Here is a 17,324-nt window from a genome sequence, read left to right on the forward strand (position 1 = left end):
CAATGTAACGTATTTCCAGCACAATGTTCTCCTCGACTGCCACATCCTGTTTCTAAACAAGGTCGCCGTGCAGGTCTCTCACCCGTGCCTTTACGGGTTAGTTGTTGAGTTACTGATGCTAGTGTTCTACAGCAGGACAAATCAGGACAGACACAAACCTTTTTGTTTTTAAAGTCTATTGTACTTTTTTTTTATTTTAGTTTTTACCATTTATTTAGGGAAATCAGTAACACAGATTTTTTTTATTTTCTCAAAATGAAAATGTACATTAATCCATCTGCATAAAACATCACATACTGTATACATTAAAATAAATACATCATCTGGTCTCCTCTGTTTTTATGGTAGGTTGGTCGCGCTTGCACTGGAAAGGTCAGTTACTACGGCTACATATTCAAATCAGGAGAGCAAGGTCTGCAGCCCTGCAGCTTTTTCCCCCTGTCAAATCAGAACTTGGTTCCGACCTTGTTTACATTCGTCATTCGCTAATCCATCCAGGGAAACAGGAAGTGCTGCGGCCACGGTTGCAGAAGCCAAGCCATTGATTTGAGTACCCTTTAAAACTACAGTAAAACCAACACTACAAACGGCCAGTACAAAACCTACAGGCAGGTGAATGAGGGGCACAAACAGGACGAGCCAGACTCCTCACATTCCATTTCAGATGTACGCCGAGTCGAATTAAGTCACTGAGGCATAGCTTTCTCTCCAAGGTTAGTTGCTATTTCTACTGTTTTGGGATTGGGAGAGCGTGGGCTGTGTTTTTGGCTGGAAAAACACTTGAACTTGACAGACCGTAAGATCTGTGTCTTGATCTGTGTATTTCTCATTGGGAGTGCCCATTCATACCAACAATCGGATAGTAGTCGTCTCCCAGTGCAAGTTACATCTGATTATATCTACCCATCTCCATCCCTCTCCTCTCCTGATCTCACTTTAACCTTTATTCATCTGTATTTGTTCACTACATGGCACAAACATGGGTAATTTGACGCAACCTGTCGCAAGTCTTTTTTTTTTCTCCCAAAGCCCACAGGCCTGATTACCTTGACCCGTCCTTTCTAGACCTTTCTCCCTCCTCTGCGGCTATATCCTAGACCACCTCATCACATCCCCTTTCCCTTTCTCTCGTTTCGATTCAACCGTTTCCTTCCTCCCACGTTCTCTCCTCCTCCATCTCCGCGTCCTCGCAGTCTCTTCACCTCCTGAAGCTGTTCCGGGCGTTCTCCAGGCGGTCAGAGGACGGGACAAGGTCACTGTGTCACGGTCGAAGGGGGCGGGGCTTAGTCAGTCTCTATTTACATCACTTCCTCCTGGTGCGGGCGGGATGGAGGAGGAGATGAAGAGGAGGGGAGAGTGGAGTCGTGTTCAGGGACAGGCTGGGTCTGAGGGTGCCAGTAGACGTGGTAGAGCTGCTCATATCGACACCTCGTATTCCCGAGTGTCCTGCTGTATGTGTCAGAGGGATGTGTGTGTGTGTGTGTGTGGGGGGGGGGGGGGGGAGGGGGGGGCAGAGAAGGGGACAAACAGAGAGGGAGATTGTATTACATGACTTTACAAATCAGAGTACACTAGCGTGGTGTAGCTTTGAGGTAGCGTTGGCAGCTAACAATTGTAACCGGAAGTCCATGGTGTGTTTTGGCATTAGTGGCACCTGTCTCGGGCTGGTGTGTATTCTGTGCCTTGAGCGTGTGTACACTGGGTGTCAGTGTGTGTGTGTGTGCATGTGTGTGTGTGCGTGCATCTCTTCCGCTCACCCCTCCTGTCTCGTAGAGCGGATTGTCAAACTCAGTCTCCACAGTGATCTGACTGTAGGGGTGGGGGTAAATGAGTGGCAACCTCAGGTTGGAGTGATAGCGACACCTGGTGGACAGAAGGAGGAAAGAAAGCGACGGGGTGGAAAAGGAGTCTCATTGAGCGTGAAGCGAATCATAAAGTGACTGGGCAGCGGTGAGAGAACCAGTGTCTCCGGTTGCATCTGGGCTACCTGGTGACATAGACGTAGGCCCCACCCAGCAGCACGGACAGTAGGAGCACCAAGATGAAGATAGCCAGCGCCATGTTTCCCCCATCCAGCCGTGAGCCCGCCTCCACCTCCGCAACTAGGAGAGAGAGAGAGAGGGAGGGAGAGAGAGAGGCGAGAGGAGAGAGAGAGCAAGAGAGAGGGGAGAGGAGAGAGCAAGAGAGAGGAGACAGAGAGAGAGAGAGCGCGAGAGGGGGAGAGGAGGGCGGAGGGGGATGCAGAGATGGGAGACAGGGGGGAAGAAGAGTAACAGTTGGACGTGAAGGTCTTAGTCACGCCGACATCAGCCCTATGAAAGGGCCTCACACAAACACGGCAGCGAGGACACGGACACTGAGATCGGTATCTGACCGACACGGCATATCGAGACCACACCAACACTCGTGCCAATACGACGACAGACCACAGACAGACAAGAATCCAGAGTGTGGACCGACAGCACAACACAGATCAGACCATGGACCACCCAGACAACCATGCAGGCATCATGCATCCTAGCCTGGGGGGGGAACTGGGCCGTGTAGCCGCCAGCCAGCGTCTTCACGCACACTCACCTTCCAGAGCATGGTTGCCAAAGCAGTCATGGGTGGCTGCAAGACATCAGCGCGTCAATCAGTGCATTTCACATTCAAAAGGCAGAATAGAAAACCAGAGTCACAGTTAACGACAGTTACAAAGGACTCCATTTTAGTCGCATGCATGTGGACATTCTGTTGACTTAAGAGGCCGGAAAGGGCTATTCCATTCCATGCAGGGGAGAGGGGGGAGACTGTCAGCGCGGGCCTCACCGCTGCAGAGAGGCAGTGGGCCGCTCCAGTAGGAGGGGTTTCCCGCGATGCATTTGATGGCGACCTCGCCGATGAGCTCGTAACCCTTGTAACAGACGAAGGTGAGCGACTCGCCGGGCAGGTACAGCCGCTTGGACAGAATCTGGTACCCGTTGTCCGGGAGACCGGGATTCTCACAGGAGACAGAGTCCTCCGCTGGGGAGAGAGAGATGTAGGGAGAGAGAGAGACATAGGGAGAGAGAGACATAGGGAGAGAGAGAGACATAGGGAGGGGGGGGACATAGGGAGAGAGAGAGACATAGGGAGGGGGGGGACATAGGGAGAGAGAGAGAGAGAGAGAGAGACATAGGGAGAGAGACATAGGGAGAGAGAGAGACATAGGGAGGGGGGGGACATAGGGAGAGAGAGAGAGAGAGACATAGGGAGAGAGACATAGGGAGAGAGAGAGACATAGGGAGAGAGAGAGAGACATAGGGAGAGAGAGAGACATAAGGAGAGAGAGAGACATAGGGAGGGAGAGAGACATAGGGAGAGAGAGAGAGAGAGAGAGAGAGAGAGAGAGAGAGAGAGAGAGAGAGAGAGAAAATAAGAGAGAGAGAGAGTCAGAATTAAGCATCTGTCATCAACCAAAAAAAAGCTGTGCAAGTGTGAATTGGGGATGGGGAGGTGGGTGGGGGAGCGTCTTTGATTGGCTGAGATTCCTTTGAAGTACGAAGAGGTGAGTTTGATGCGTGTCAGTGTGTGTGATATCTGCAGAGAGGGCCTGTTGTTGATGAGTTTGTCGGGGTTTCTGGAGGGAGGAGAATCGCAAGGTTTGAGTCGGAGCCTCCCTGACAGCCCTGACAGGCTCAGGCTGAGGTGCCGTGACTCATGGGTAATCTCCGCCCCCATTTCCAGGTGGCCGAGGGCTGATTGGCATGCTGCATTTGCATATCATTAGCATGTCAAACGCTGCACCGAGACATGAATAACCCTTTGAGGGATTCGCACGCGCACACAGCTGCATACACACGCACACACACACACAAACAAACACGCGCGCGCACACACACACACACACAATGGGAGCGGTGTAAGAATAACAAAGACAGTGTCAGTCACTGCTAAGTCCTGTTCGCCAGAAGACGTCAAGTTGGCCCACTCATCTCAGTCAGACTACACAGCAGCATGAAACAGGAAGAAAAACCCGCTCGTCATCTTCCACGAGCGCGCCGCGATAGTCGTCCATTCAGTCCCACCGCAAGTCCCCTCTGAACAACAGCCTCCCATCGGAACGAGGCCGTCCCAGAACAGGATCAATATACATTGACATGTATTCATTTAGCAGACGCTTTTATCCAAAGCGACTTCCAAGAGAGAGCTTTACAAAGTGCATAGGTCACTGATAATAACGACAAGATAGCCCCAAAGCATTGCGGGTAGCCAAAACAAGAAGCACACATTTTGAACAACCCCAAAAAAGAAGTGGCAAAGGGAAGAACCATAAGATAAGAAATAAACCATCGTCCAAGCAAAAAGGGCCTCAGCTTGGACACCCCGCTCACAGGTGTTAGAGAAACACGACGGAATGGGAACACTCACAAGCACAGTGGGGCAGCTTGGAGGTCCACACGGGTGTACCCGGCTCCCTGCCGTAACAGGTGAGGGTGGCGCCGCCCTGCAGGACATAGCCGGGAATGCAGCTATACTGAATGGTGGTCCCCACCAGGAGTTTGGGGTCGGACAGGGAGCGGGTAGAGTGCTCCACGTGGCCAGGGTCTGAGCAGTACATTACTGCGGAGAGACAGGAGAGCAAGAGAGGATCGTTTTTGAAAGAAGAAAAAACACATCCGTACAAGCATGCGCACACGAAACGTATTCATGGAATGGGTATGCCTCGCTGGTCGTGCATTTCGACCGCAGATTCAGCTCCAATCCCCCCCCCCCCCGATCCTAACCTCCGTACGCCATAGCATTGCTCACTTTTCTCGCAGAACGGGGGTTGCGTACTCCAGGAGAGGTCCAGCTGGCACGCCAGCGTCTCCCTGCCCACCAGGTCGTAGCCGGGGTCGCACTGGTAGGTGATGCGGGCCCCGCGCACCAGGGCGGCGTGCGACGTGGTCTTCCAGCCGTTCTGGATCTCGGGCAGGTCGGGGCACGAGTCGTTGCGGGACACCTCTGCCCGTGACGATGGAGAGAGAGAGAGAGAGAGAGAGAGGGCGGATCGGATCTTTAGATCACGTCTTCTAGTTTTTTTACATAGAGTTGACCCCCTTAAAACAAAAAAGAAAAAGCCTTGTCTGCTAACTTGTCCCCCCCCCCCCCCCCGGCCCCCCACACACACACATACACCCACGACACACGCTAATACGCCACCCCCAGCCTGACCTCTAAAGCCCAATCTCTGTCTTAATGGGATTGCAGCGCGGCACATGGAGACTGGCCTCGCATATGAATGGAGCTAATCCATCATACAATATCGAGGATAATTACACCAGCTAAGACAATATATGAATCCATGTTCTTCCTCCTGCTGGGAAGGATACGGGAGTGTGTGTGGCGTGTGTGTGTGTGTGTGATTGATCACATACAGTACACCAGGCCACCGCAGTGTAACAGGACCACAGGGGGTTGTAAGTCAGGCTTTAGGATCAATTATTCATCCTCTATTGATTGGCTTCTCTACCTGCATAGAAGCTGAGTAGGTTTTGAATGTAAGTAGGTAATTTATTCCACACGCACACACTACACACACACACACACACGATGAAAGAAAAAGCTGCAGCGCGAGGTCGTTCATCCAGTGTCTGTCTGAATTCCCTTTCTGGGAATTCACAATTAACATACGGCATGTGTGTCTGTGTGCATGAGAAGGACAGGGGAAAGAAATGTGCTTTGGTGGGGTTGTGTGCACTGGTGTGTGTGTGTGTGTGTGTGTGTATGTGTGAGGGCCTTTGCGGAATTGTGAACCAAATGAGATGTGATGGAATAGGAGCAGAGAAGAGAGAAGAGGAAAATGAAACAAAGAAATGAGATATATAGAGAGAGAGATAGAGCGATAAAGAGATGGAGAGAGACAGAGGAAAAGACGAGGAGAGAGGGAGGAAGGGGAGAGTCAGTTGTCGGAAAAAGAAAGGTGCAAAGTGTGAAATAGGAGAGGGGGAACAAATGAAAAAGACATCTCCATTTTCCTTTCCCTGTCTTTAAACCTCCTCCTATACCTCTTAGTCATTTACGCCATCTTTCCCTCCATCTCCATCTTTACCCATGTAGTTGATGATGAAGCCTTCCCCCTTGCCAAAGACCAGGCCGGCGGGGTCCGAGTGAAAGGTCACGGTCAGGTCAGGGGTCGTGGAGGACATCTTAAAGGGCCCGGCTCCTCCCACATACTGGCCCAGAATACGAGTGGTGACCTCATCGCCGTCCAGAATGGTCAGCATGTCACTGTCACTGATGTTCAAACTGAGGAGAAAAAAAAGGGAGAGAGAGAGAGATAGACAGATGGACAGAGAAAGAGAGAGAGACAGTGACAGAGAGTGAGCGAGAGGGGGGGGGTCGGGCGAGAGAGAGAGAGAGAGAGATAGATAGAGACAGACAGACAGACAGAGAGAGAGAGGGAGAGGGAGTAAAAAACGAGAGAGCGAGCGAGAGTGGGACTCGGAACAGACGCAGGAGGATAAACGAGGAGCCAGCGTCCATTAGTGCTATGATATCAGAGATAAGTCGAACATCTCTGACTCACCGCTCGAAGCGATGCAGTCAGCGACCTAGTGCGTCCGACATTGGAGCGCACAAATACCGTCTGTGTGTACTTGTCGTTTATGTGTGTGTATTCGTCGATGGATGTGCCTGCCTGTCAAGTGTGTGTGGGTGTGTGAGTATTTCTGCTTGGTTGTATCTTCTACGCTGTGTGAGCTCCCTGTTTGGCTCACAGTTGCACGTCCAGCAGCACGCGCTTGTCCTCGCCCACGTGGATCCTCCAGCTGCAGTCCTCTCCCTCGCCGTACCACTCGGGCCAGTTAGGGGACAGGATCACTCCCCCGGGGCCCGCCAGGTCCCCACCACACAGTGCTGGAGGGAGAGAGGGGGGAGAGAGAGAGAGAGGGAGAGAGGGAGAGAGGGAGGGAGAGAGACGGTGGGAGAGAGAGAGAGGGTGGTAGAGAGAGAGAGGGTGGGAGAGAGAGAGAGGGAGAGAGGGTGGGAGAGAGGGAGAGAGGGAGGGAGAGAGACGGTGGGAGAGAGAGAGAGGGTGGTAGAGAGAGAGAGGGTGGGAGAGAGAGAGAGGGAGAGAGGGTGGGAGAGAGGGAGAGAGGGAGGGAGAGAGACGGTGGGAGAGAGAGAGAGGGTGGTAGAGAGAGAGAGGGTGGGAGAGAGAGAGAGGGAGAGAGGGTGGGAGAGAGGGAGGGAGAGAGAGAGAGATAAAGAGGGAGAGAGGGAGGGAGAGAGAGAGAGAGAGAGAGAGAACGAGGGAGGGAGAGAGGGAGGGTGGGAGAGAGAGAGAGAGAGGGTGGGAGAGAGGGAGGGAGAGAGAGAGAGAGAGGGAGAGAGACAGGGAGAGAGGGTGGGAGAGAGGGAGGGAGAGAGAGAGAGAGAGATAAAGAGGGGAGAGAGAGAGAGAGAGAGAGAGAGAGAGAGAGAGAGAGAGAATGAATCGCTCCAGCCGCAGTCCCAGTGTAATAAGAAGTCCTCCTCCATACACAGCCCGTTCGGCGTCCCCCCGTCTCGCTCTGTGTCTCGTTCTGTTCAAGGAGAACACGGGGTTCCTCCTACCCTTGCAGAGCGGTTCCGTGTCGTTCCAGTAAGGGTCCCGGGCGTTGATGCACTCGATGACGGGCGGCCCCTGTTCCAGGGAGTGACCGGCGTCACAGCTGAACTGGACCACGCTGCCCACGCCGTATGCCGGGTCCGTGGTGCTGAAGTTCCCGTTCTGGAGGTAGGGCTCATAACAGTGGCCTCGCTCAAACGCTGCGGGGGGGGGGGAGAAGAGAGAGATATGGTCAAGGATGACATACTGTACGGAAGGGATGACACACTCCTGTACGTGTGTGTGTGCGAGTGTGTGTGCAAAAAGAGGTTTCAGTTAGCATGTGAGCTCTCACCCTCATAGCGGATGTTGAAGCCTGTACTGTGGTTGGGCTGGTCAGTGATGAACTGCACCCTCACGGCAGGACCCTCACTGATCACCCCCTCGAATGGAATTGGACCGCCCCGCCCCGAATCGAAAAGCACCACGGAGCCCGCGTCCAGACCGCTCCACAGCACAAGCCTGGGGGGGGGGGGGGGTCGGAAACGAACAAACGGTGGGGTCAACCCTGCCCCGATCAACCACACAGAGAAACCCACAAACCCCCGCTCCCTACCTGTCTGTGGGCCCCAGGGTCAGCCTCTCCAGGTGCAGGTGGAGCCTCTGGTCTTTGGGAGCCTCCAGAGACCAGGAACAGGAGCGGTCCTGGGTGGCATTGGGGCCCGGGTGATGGGAGGGCGACAGGACCCTCCCCACCGTGACGTTCTTCACGGACCCTCCGCACAGCGCTGTACGGGCGCACGAGGAGCAGGAGGTCAACAGCTGGTCCCTCCAGCTAGGCCTGGCGCCACAGGCTCCTCACAGCAAGACACTCCATCCTCATACTGACTCCAGGAAGGACCTTGTTTTGGGTTATTTTGTGTGTGTGTGTGTGTGTGGGGGGGGGGGGGGTTCCTCACCCCTGCAGCTAGGCTCCTTGGCGTTCCACACAGGAAGTGAGGCGTTGAGGCAGGTGAGGGCCGACTCCCCTCGAAGGTGGTAGCCCATGTGGCAGTGGAAGCGGGCCGTGCCTCCCGGGAGCAGGTTCAACACGGACACTTCCCCAAAGTGAGGCCTTCTGGGCAGGGCACAGCTCAGACGGAAAACTAGCACCGGAGAAGTGAGGACACGTTACTCCGAAAAGCCTACATCAATCATGTGAACACTGGGAAAACAACAGGGTAAAACGGCGTTTCATCAGATCCAATTCGAGTCTGTTGTTTTCTGTTCTGTTCTGTTCTGTTTAGCCGGCTGATGTAAGAGGACCGGACAGGTGGGAGCACTGGACCAGGTGGGCTTTCAGCCACCATGCCTCAACTTGTCTAGTCCTGTCACATCCAAGCTAGAACAGACAGTAAACCATTATGGGTGACTCACACACACACACACACACACACACACACACAAACAACCGCCCATCGACTCCCACACCCATCCTGCATGGTAACAAGATGAGAGCCAATTCATCTGAGCTCTAATCAGCTAATTCACACGACAGATTCAATCACGGCGCTAATGGATTCAATGACAAGATGAAGTGATTAGGCAATTAACAAGAACAGGTATACAGAGATAATCAAAATCCCCTCAAGACCTAATGAAGGATTGAAAAAAACAAAACAACAACCCTGAAGTCCCCGTGTGTGGCGTGTGCGTTTGTGTGGACTCACTTTGATAGTGCAGCTGGAACATGCCCATGCCCCCCTCTGGCGACGAACGGTAGTACACCGAGATGGTATTGGTGGGACTGCGGATCACTTGACCTTCAACTAACAGCGTCTGATTGGCTAAGACGAGCAAGAATCCGCTCTCATCCACCCCTCTGATTGACAGCTGCTCCCCCTCGGATAGGTTGACACTCTTTACCTGCAGAGCAAGAGAGAGGGGGGAGAGAGAGAGAGGGATAGGGAGAGAGAGACAGAGGGGGGGAGAGAGAGAGAGGGGGAGAAAGAGGGAGAAAGAAAGAAAGAAAGAGAGAGAGAGAGAGAGAGAGAGAGAGAGAGAGAGAGAGAGAGAGAGAGAGAGAGAGAGAGAGAGAGAGAGAGAGAGAGAGAAAGAGGGAGAGGTAGTGTTAAAAACAGAGCGTATGTGTCACCTCAGCCGTCAGAGAAGTGCAGCAGGTTTGAGAGTGTTGTACTGTCGTGTGCCACTAGGGGTCAGAGCTGGCCCTGGGATCACAACAGACCCCGCAGTACCAACCAAAACACACTTATTTACTGTAATACAATGCTGTTGCAAACAGTGGCAGGAATGCTGCAGTATGTGTGTTTCTGTCTGTGTTTGTTTGCAGTGGATGAGAGAGTGAGGGAGCGAGAGCGTAAGAAACAGAGAGAGAGAGAGAGAGGGAGAGTGAGAGAGCCTGCATACCTGCAGCTCCACACCATAGCCTGTGTAGACAGTGACTGTGTAGGTACAATGCAGAAAAGTTCCATCTGGAAGTGGGGGGGTCATCCGAAGAGTCTATGTATCCCTCTGGATCCGAGAAGTTTACCATGCACCCAGACACTGCTGTGGAGAGGAGAGGAGGAGAGGGGAGGGGAGGAGAGGAGGGGGTGGAGGGGAGGGGAGGAGGGGAGGAGAGGAGAGGAGGGGAGGAGGGGGTGGAGAGGAGGGGAGAGGAGAGGAGAGGAGGGGAGGGGAGGGGAGAGGGGAGGGGAGGGGAGGGGAGGGGAGGGGAGGGGAGGGGAGGGGAGGGGAGGAGGGGGGGTGGAGGGGGTGGAGGGGAGGAGAGGAGGGTGGAGGGGAGGAGAGGAGAGGAGGGGAGGGGAGGGGAGAGAGGAGAGGAGGGGAGGAGGGGGTGGAGTGGAGGGGAGAGGAGGGGAGGGGGAAAGGTGAGAAGAGAAGAGAGGAGGGGAGTGGAGAGGAAGGGAGGGGATGGGAGGGGGTGAGGAGAGGAGGGGAGGGGAGAGGAGAGAGGAAAGAAGAGAAGAGAAGAGGAGAAGAGAGAAGGTAGGAAAGGAGAGGACAGGAGAGAAGAGAAGGGAGAAGAGGGAGAGGAGAAAAAGGAGAGGGCAGAAAAAAATCTGCCTGAGACGTGATCCATTGTACAGATGATCTGCATAGCTTAATCCAGGGTGCGGGGGGAAAACAGCACGCCTGTGTCTGCTGACGGCAGAGAGGAGGTAAACAAGCCGGATCCCTGACAAGGACAACACGCCCTACCCAGGCACTGTCATGCTGCTCACCCGGGGACAGAGTCTCTGTCTCCAAGTCCCCCTCTGCATCCGTCTCCACGGTCGTCTGGCCCACGGTGGTGCCCTCGTCTGAGGCCTGCAGCGTGTACGTGCCTGGCCGAGGCTCCGGCTGCTCGGGTGTTGGAGAGAGGGTGTATGTGGGGAGAAGCAGGGGTGCGTCGCTCGCTTGGACCGGGGCTGGGGGTCGGAATTTCGTCAGCAGGCCCCCACCTTGTTCATCCAGGGAACGACCTCTGGAGAGGAAGCCTATCGTTAGACCTCTGCCCAGGAGGGGCAGCATGTCCTGGGGCAGAGAGGAGGGGAGGGCCCCTCCTCCCCCTGCCTGGGAGAGGAGGCGATCCTTCTGAGCGAGCACTGACTCCAGCAGGCCTCCCGGCGCTCGGCCGGCGCCTCTCCCTGGGGGGCCGCCGTCGTCTCGGTCCCCTTCTGGCGCTGCGGGAGAGGCGGAGGAGGCGGGAGGCGTGGGGACGACTTCACCTAGCGGGGAAGGACAGAGAGAAAGTGAGACTTCTCGGGGAAAAGGCCGAACGAGGCCGATAGGCCCGCGGTTCAGATAGCGTACAACGAGGACCTTTGTCGGAGGTGTCTGAGAATCCGGCAGACGCACCGACTCGTCCGTCGTTATCGGTGTGTCCGTGCAAAGGCTGCGTGTGTGACAGTCGCTGTGTTTTTTGTGTTTTTTTATCTGGAGTGCTCGAGTAGGGTTATCTAGGAAGACCGACTTCAGGCCAGCAGTGTTCACCTGCTTCCTCCACATAACACACACACACACACTTAGACAAGCTGAGCACGGACTCTCTCTGGGAGAAGAGAGAGAGGCAGTCACGCATGAGGGAGAGTGAGAGAGAGAGGGGGGGAAGAAGTACAGACAGGCAAAATGCTCTCCCACGCATACTAAAATGCCATCTCCGACAGCTCAGCACTAAAAAGCAACCGACCAGCAAGCCAGCCACACACACTCACACAGACTACACACACACACAGACTACACACACACTCACACAGACAACACACACACACAGACTACACACACACTGACACAGACTACACACACACACAGACTACACACACACACACACACACAGACTACACACACACACAGACTACACACACACTCACACAGACTACACACACACACAGACTACACACACACACACACAGACTACACACACACTCACACAGACTACACACACACACAGACTACACACACACACACACAGACTACACACACACTCACACAGACTACACACACACACAGACTACACACACACACACACAGACTACACACACACTCACACAGACTACATACACACACACAGACTACACACACGCACAAAACCAATATTCCCTCCACTTTGCGCTGTCCTCCACATGTCGATAACAATAATAATGGATGTCGTAATGTAGCCTCATCACTGCCTGTAAATGCTCTTATCTTACCATGCAGAGGGGGACCAGAAAGCTCTGTAGTGCCGTGCGTCAACGTGAACCCCTACCGAGGCAAACTACCGGTGGAGGAGGAGAGGAGCAAAGGAAATAGCGTCGAGCTGTCAACAGAGACTGTCTGCTCCATCTATCAACCCATCATCAGCCAGAAAACTCATTTGAACTTTCACATCCTCACAATCAGTTAACGCGCAGGTGTAGATGAATCACACACCCACACAAACGGAGATACACGCATATACACACACACACACACACACACACACACACAGACAGACACACACACACAAGCAAACACACATATGCAGTCTTTTTCCAGGAAATATTTAGTTGTGTGGTATGCATACAAGCAGACGGATCCATGAGTTGAATGAACAAATACAATGCAAAGACCGTATGCAAAGAACACCAACATAAGTGTCTCAAACAAGCTGTAGGCTACATGCTCAGTGCTTCTAGAAGTGTGTATCTGTATCCGTGTGTGAGAGATAAAAATGTGTGTTCTTACGCGCGGGTACCAGCATCCGTACAGTACTGTACTGGTGCCGTTGAACTTATTTATGGAAATTGGGTCACACGAAACCAACACGACCTGACTGAACCCCGAGCCAACTTCACCCCGTGGCATACGTGGGCGTGTCTGTGCGCGCATCCTAATAACGACTTCGAATTCTTTGTCGTCTATTTCTCCGAAGAGAAACCGCAAAGGCATCGGGAAGTGACAACACAAACACAAACACACGCGCACACACACCCCCTTAGAGAGCTGAGCATCCCATTACCATGTTTCTGACGCAGTGTTCATCACATTGGCCCATTAGCAGCGTTTAGCACTGTGCTGTGTGTGACGATGTGCTGACTCATTAAGGGTGCCAAAGATCTCACTGCAGGTGGGGGGGGGGGGGGGGGAAGAGGAAGGGCAAAACCGAACGAGTGCGTGTTTGCGTGAGTTTGTGTGTGTCTGTGAAAAGGAGCAGGGGGGGGAAAGGGGGGGGGGAGAGGGAGAACTCAATAGAAGTAAATGGAGACAGGAGAGCGAGGGGCATTCATTGCCGGTCCAAGGTCATCCAGCATGTCTGGAGACGCTGAACGGCCAGTGAATGAGGAGTGACGCGGACCAGTCAGCGCCGAAAACAACAGCGTGGGGCCGAGGACAGAACGCGCGAGAGAGAATTCTGCTTGTTCTACCTTTGTGGGATTTTAATTGGGGCTCGAGTGGGATGTGATTGGCTGGGTTCGTTGAATACACGGACAGACCACTGACTTGCTGCTTCTGTTGGGAGAACTCAGACTGGCACCGACTGTAACGATGAAAACGTTCCTACGCTGCCATGACGACTCACCATGGAGACACCTACTTGCAACCACTGCAATGACACATGCAAACACACACACACACGCACAGTACACACATGCACGCGCACGATACACAACCTTGAGACTGGAACTGGAGATGAGGATTTATTCTGAAAATACAGACAGAAACACACACATTTACATGTATTTACACACAACAGACAAAACCACACACACACCCTGATCTAACAACGTCAATTGGAGATTGAGGTTTCACAGTGTGAGGTTCAGGGGGTCCCTCTGTTACATGAGGCAGAAAATACTCTGCGCTCCTACCTGATTGGAGGAATGGTGAGCTAGCTCAAATCTGATAGACTAAAGCGTTTGTGAGCTCATCGTCGGGGTGTCTCTGGCAGAGGTTTCAGACCCTCAGGGAGAACACAAAGCTGACTTAACGATTTCCTGTGTGAGCCAACACACACACGCACACGCGCGCGCGCGCAAACACACTGGTCGATGCTATCTTTGAATCAGTGCTTGAATCAAGCTGTGGGTCAGCTGGTGGAATGATCTAAAGCTCAAAGTGGAGCAGATATCGAATTTGCCAACCAGCAATGACCTCAAAGCAGATCATGTGACAGAAAAAGGTCCGCAGAGACACACACACACACACTACCTCATCAACACACTCTCACAACCCTGCTAACTGTACATGCCCCTACATGTCTCCAGGGGATGGTTCTGGTGCATCAATTAGACCACTCGACTATGTTCCAATAACGTGCTGCTCCAGCCTTATGTTAGATTCTAGATGAATCTACATCTTCTTTCTAACTTTGAGCCCTTGCTCAGGATACCAGGCAATGAGTCCCAGCTGGACAGTGTGTGTGTGTGTGCGCGTGTGTCAAGCAGGTGCTGTACCACCCAGGCATGACCATCGCCGTCGAAGCAGATGGCATCATCTGCGCTCTCTCTCCGTTCTCCATCTTCCATCTCTCGCTCTCTCTTCCCACCTTTCCCGTGCGAGTTTTCACTCGCACAGGTGTGCGCAGTCTGTTGGTGCAGATGTACCCCTCTCTCTCTGTCTCTCTGTCTCTCTGTCTCTCTCTCTCTCTCTCTCTCTCTCTCTCTCTCTCTCTCTCTCTCTCTCTCTCTCTCTCTCTCTCTCTCTCTCTCTGTCTCTTTCTTGCCGTTTTCCCTCCCTCCATCCTCATATCCATACCTTCTCTGTTGTCTCTCCATTTCGTCTCTTCTCTTTTCATCCCTGGTCCTTGGTGTCCCTTAGTCATTCGTTATTAAGATGTCTGACTCTCTCGAGGGCAACACATGATTCATAAACGCAGAAGGATCCCGTCTTATGATACAAACGTCTCTTTAATCAAGAACGTCAGAGCGTCGGATGCAAAGCTGTTGCAAATAAATAAAATAAAACACTGAAATGTAAAGCGTACATGGCCAGTGACTGTTACTTAACGCAGACTGAGATGTATACACATACACGCATCTCAAGATACTGTATATCGCTTATAGGCTGGCCTCTGTGGCCTCCCGGATTGGCCCGCTGAGGAGTGGATGACGTGGGATGAAAACACTCATAAAGGATGACAGAGGTCGATGATATCGCCCCTCCGGGAAGGACTGAGTGCCAATAACACGAAGTGCAGATCAAACGACGGCACAAGCTCTTTCGAAATAAACCCATCGCCGTCGTGACTCATTGACGTTTGCACGTCGAAGACGAGGCGATGGAGTTGCGTCCTCTGCCTGTGTGTTGGCTGGGAGCGGGGGGAGGGGGAGGAGAGCGAGGGAGGAGGGGAGGGGTGTGAGAGCGGAGGAGGGAACGACGGGGCAGAGACGAGGCTTCGACGGAAGGAGGGAAAGTGAGTACTCAGAGAGAAACAGTTCTGATTCACTGAAGCCTGTTCTTTGGCACAGTAGCTCAGTGGGTGTCAGGGACCAGTGTGTGTGTGTGTGTGTGTACGTACGTGTGTGTATAGAGTATTTGGCAGACAAAACCCTGGGCCGATTAAGTGTGCGTGTGTATGTGTGTGCGCGAGTGTATCCGCGAGTGTGTGTGTGTGGCCAACGGTCATTGAAACTCAACTCACACCCCAGTCTGCCTCCAGTTACCAGAGGGAGCGATAGAGGTAGCATGGGGTGATATGGATGGCAGTTTGGCAAGAGAAACAAACAGCTCCACTTCCCCAGAGACAAACCATCCTTGTCGGTTTCTCCGTTACATACACAAAGAGAGATATTTCAAATCAGATGCCCTCCAATCTCATCGATTATGTTTGTTGGCCAAAAATGTGTTGGTTTGTCGACGTCAAGATCCAAACTGCCCCATGCCCCGAGGCAGGTTTACTAAGTTTTCGGCTCTTCAAGCCGCGGCCACAGTTTGGATCTCTCTCATGCGCACGCCTCTCTTCCTCTTACTGTCCCAGGTAGATGGGCTTTTCAAGATTTTATACCATGAATAAAATAACAGATATGCGTTTCCCTTCACTGGACACATCAATTGTGAATTGAGGAAGGGATGTTGAGGAGGAGAGTGAGGGGGGGGCAGGAGGCTTTTAGCCATATTCACGGACAGTCGTTCGGGTACAGAAGCACCGTGGAGAGAACCTTTATTAATGTATAAGAAGAAGATGCCAAATGGCACGGCAGAAACGGCTAGGCTTGAGGGATCTGAGAATGAAATATATTTGGCCCAAATTCGCTTTTTGCAGAGGACCCAATGGGTCGGCCATTTTTGAAGAGGTCTAAAAACATCCGCTTGTCCTCAGTGGCGGATGAATGTCCGGCAAACAGAGAGGTTTGTGTCTACCACATCAAACAGACCTTCCATCCCTACAGATCAATAGGCTGTTCTCCTTTTTTTAAATGCCTCAGAGCCCTGACAGTTCATGTTTGACTCAGTCATCAAAAGGCCAGAGAAGTCGATAGCTGAAAAATGGCGCCCAGCTTGAGAGAGCCAGAGGGATTATTCCATCATGATTGATTTGACTGTTATACAATGATCAAGGCGCTTCCCGACCTAAAACGATGACACGCGATACACGGAAGGAGACAGCAGCACAAGCTGAGGTGGTTGAAACACTGAAACACTAGCTTGATTACTCCGAAGAAGAACGACGTTTCCCCGTTCACCCATCAACTAGCAGTGAGGCCAACATATGAATGGCCTTAAATCCACAGTGTCACCTCAATTACTCATCGCTGCTCCTCCCGCGCGCTCGCAGGAAGAAAAAAAATAAACCCTGCGCGAGGTGTGAGGAAGACAAATGCGTTGAGTCAACTTCACCGCAGACAACGCTATCGGCGTTGCGCTGAGAGACGGGCTCATCATCGCGCGCTCACAGGCGTGGTTTATCGTACCAGAGTCAACAGCCACTTCAATGGGATTGCCATATCAAAGCCTGATGAGGGACGTGAGAGCTTTGGCTAAGCTGAGACTTTGAAGCAAAAGGGAAATGAAATATTAACAGTGTATATTAACATTGAACTGGAAACGGTCCAGATCGTGCCCATCAACTTCAGCTAGCAACAGACTGCAAGGACGAGAGCGTGCGTGGCCCACCAAGTAGCCCACCGGGCGCGTCTTCAACGCTCAGGACTGCGTTAGTCCTGCGCCCTGAAGGCAACACCTCCACATGGCCCCTAAACCAGCTCCATGACATAAGTCCACTGTCCTAGCGCAGGCCCCAGAACCACCTGGTGGTCTGTCCACTGGCCTTCAGACTAGCCTGGTGCAGTTGTACCTCAGTGGTCCGTGCAAAGCCTTATTGTAGCTCGGTGTTGCTCAATGCCAACAC

At 52.8% G+C, this 17,324-nt stretch overlaps 1 protein-coding gene across 2 annotated transcripts; it reads right to left on the reverse strand.

Annotated features, from left to right (window-relative positions):
• Window positions 1–170: 170 nt before the first annotated feature.
• LOC124463134 (seizure 6-like protein) lies at window positions 171–10,835 on the reverse strand. 2 transcript variants are annotated; one of them, XM_047014892.1, is made up of 16 exons: window positions 10,759–10,835; window positions 9,941–10,081; window positions 9,244–9,439; window positions 8,494–8,679; window positions 8,151–8,322; window positions 7,890–8,056; window positions 7,561–7,755; window positions 6,723–6,861; window positions 6,056–6,252; window positions 4,774–4,968; window positions 4,393–4,584; window positions 2,812–3,006; window positions 2,578–2,613; window positions 1,988–2,102; window positions 1,758–1,863; window positions 171–1,449 (listed from the first exon to the last, which is right to left on the reverse strand). In XM_047014892.1, exons 2-16 carry the CDS (start codon window positions 10,022–10,024, stop codon window positions 1,417–1,419), a joined length of 2,208 nt encoding a protein of 735 aa, XP_046870848.1. In that variant the 5' UTR covers window positions 10,025–10,081; window positions 10,759–10,835; the 3' UTR covers window positions 171–1,416. The 2 variants fall into 2 exon arrangements, with proteins under 2 accessions (XP_046870848.1, XP_046870847.1); XM_047014891.1 differs by lacking the exon at window positions 171–1,449 and having other exon boundaries at window positions 1,491–1,863.
• Between the last annotated feature and the right edge of the window lie 6,489 nt (window positions 10,836–17,324).

The sequence above is a fragment of the Hypomesus transpacificus genome, unplaced genomic scaffold (assembly GCF_021917145.1).
Source record: "Hypomesus transpacificus isolate Combined female unplaced genomic scaffold, fHypTra1 scaffold_27, whole genome shotgun sequence".
NCBI classification, from domain to species: domain Eukaryota; kingdom Metazoa; phylum Chordata; class Actinopteri; order Osmeriformes; family Osmeridae; genus Hypomesus; species Hypomesus transpacificus.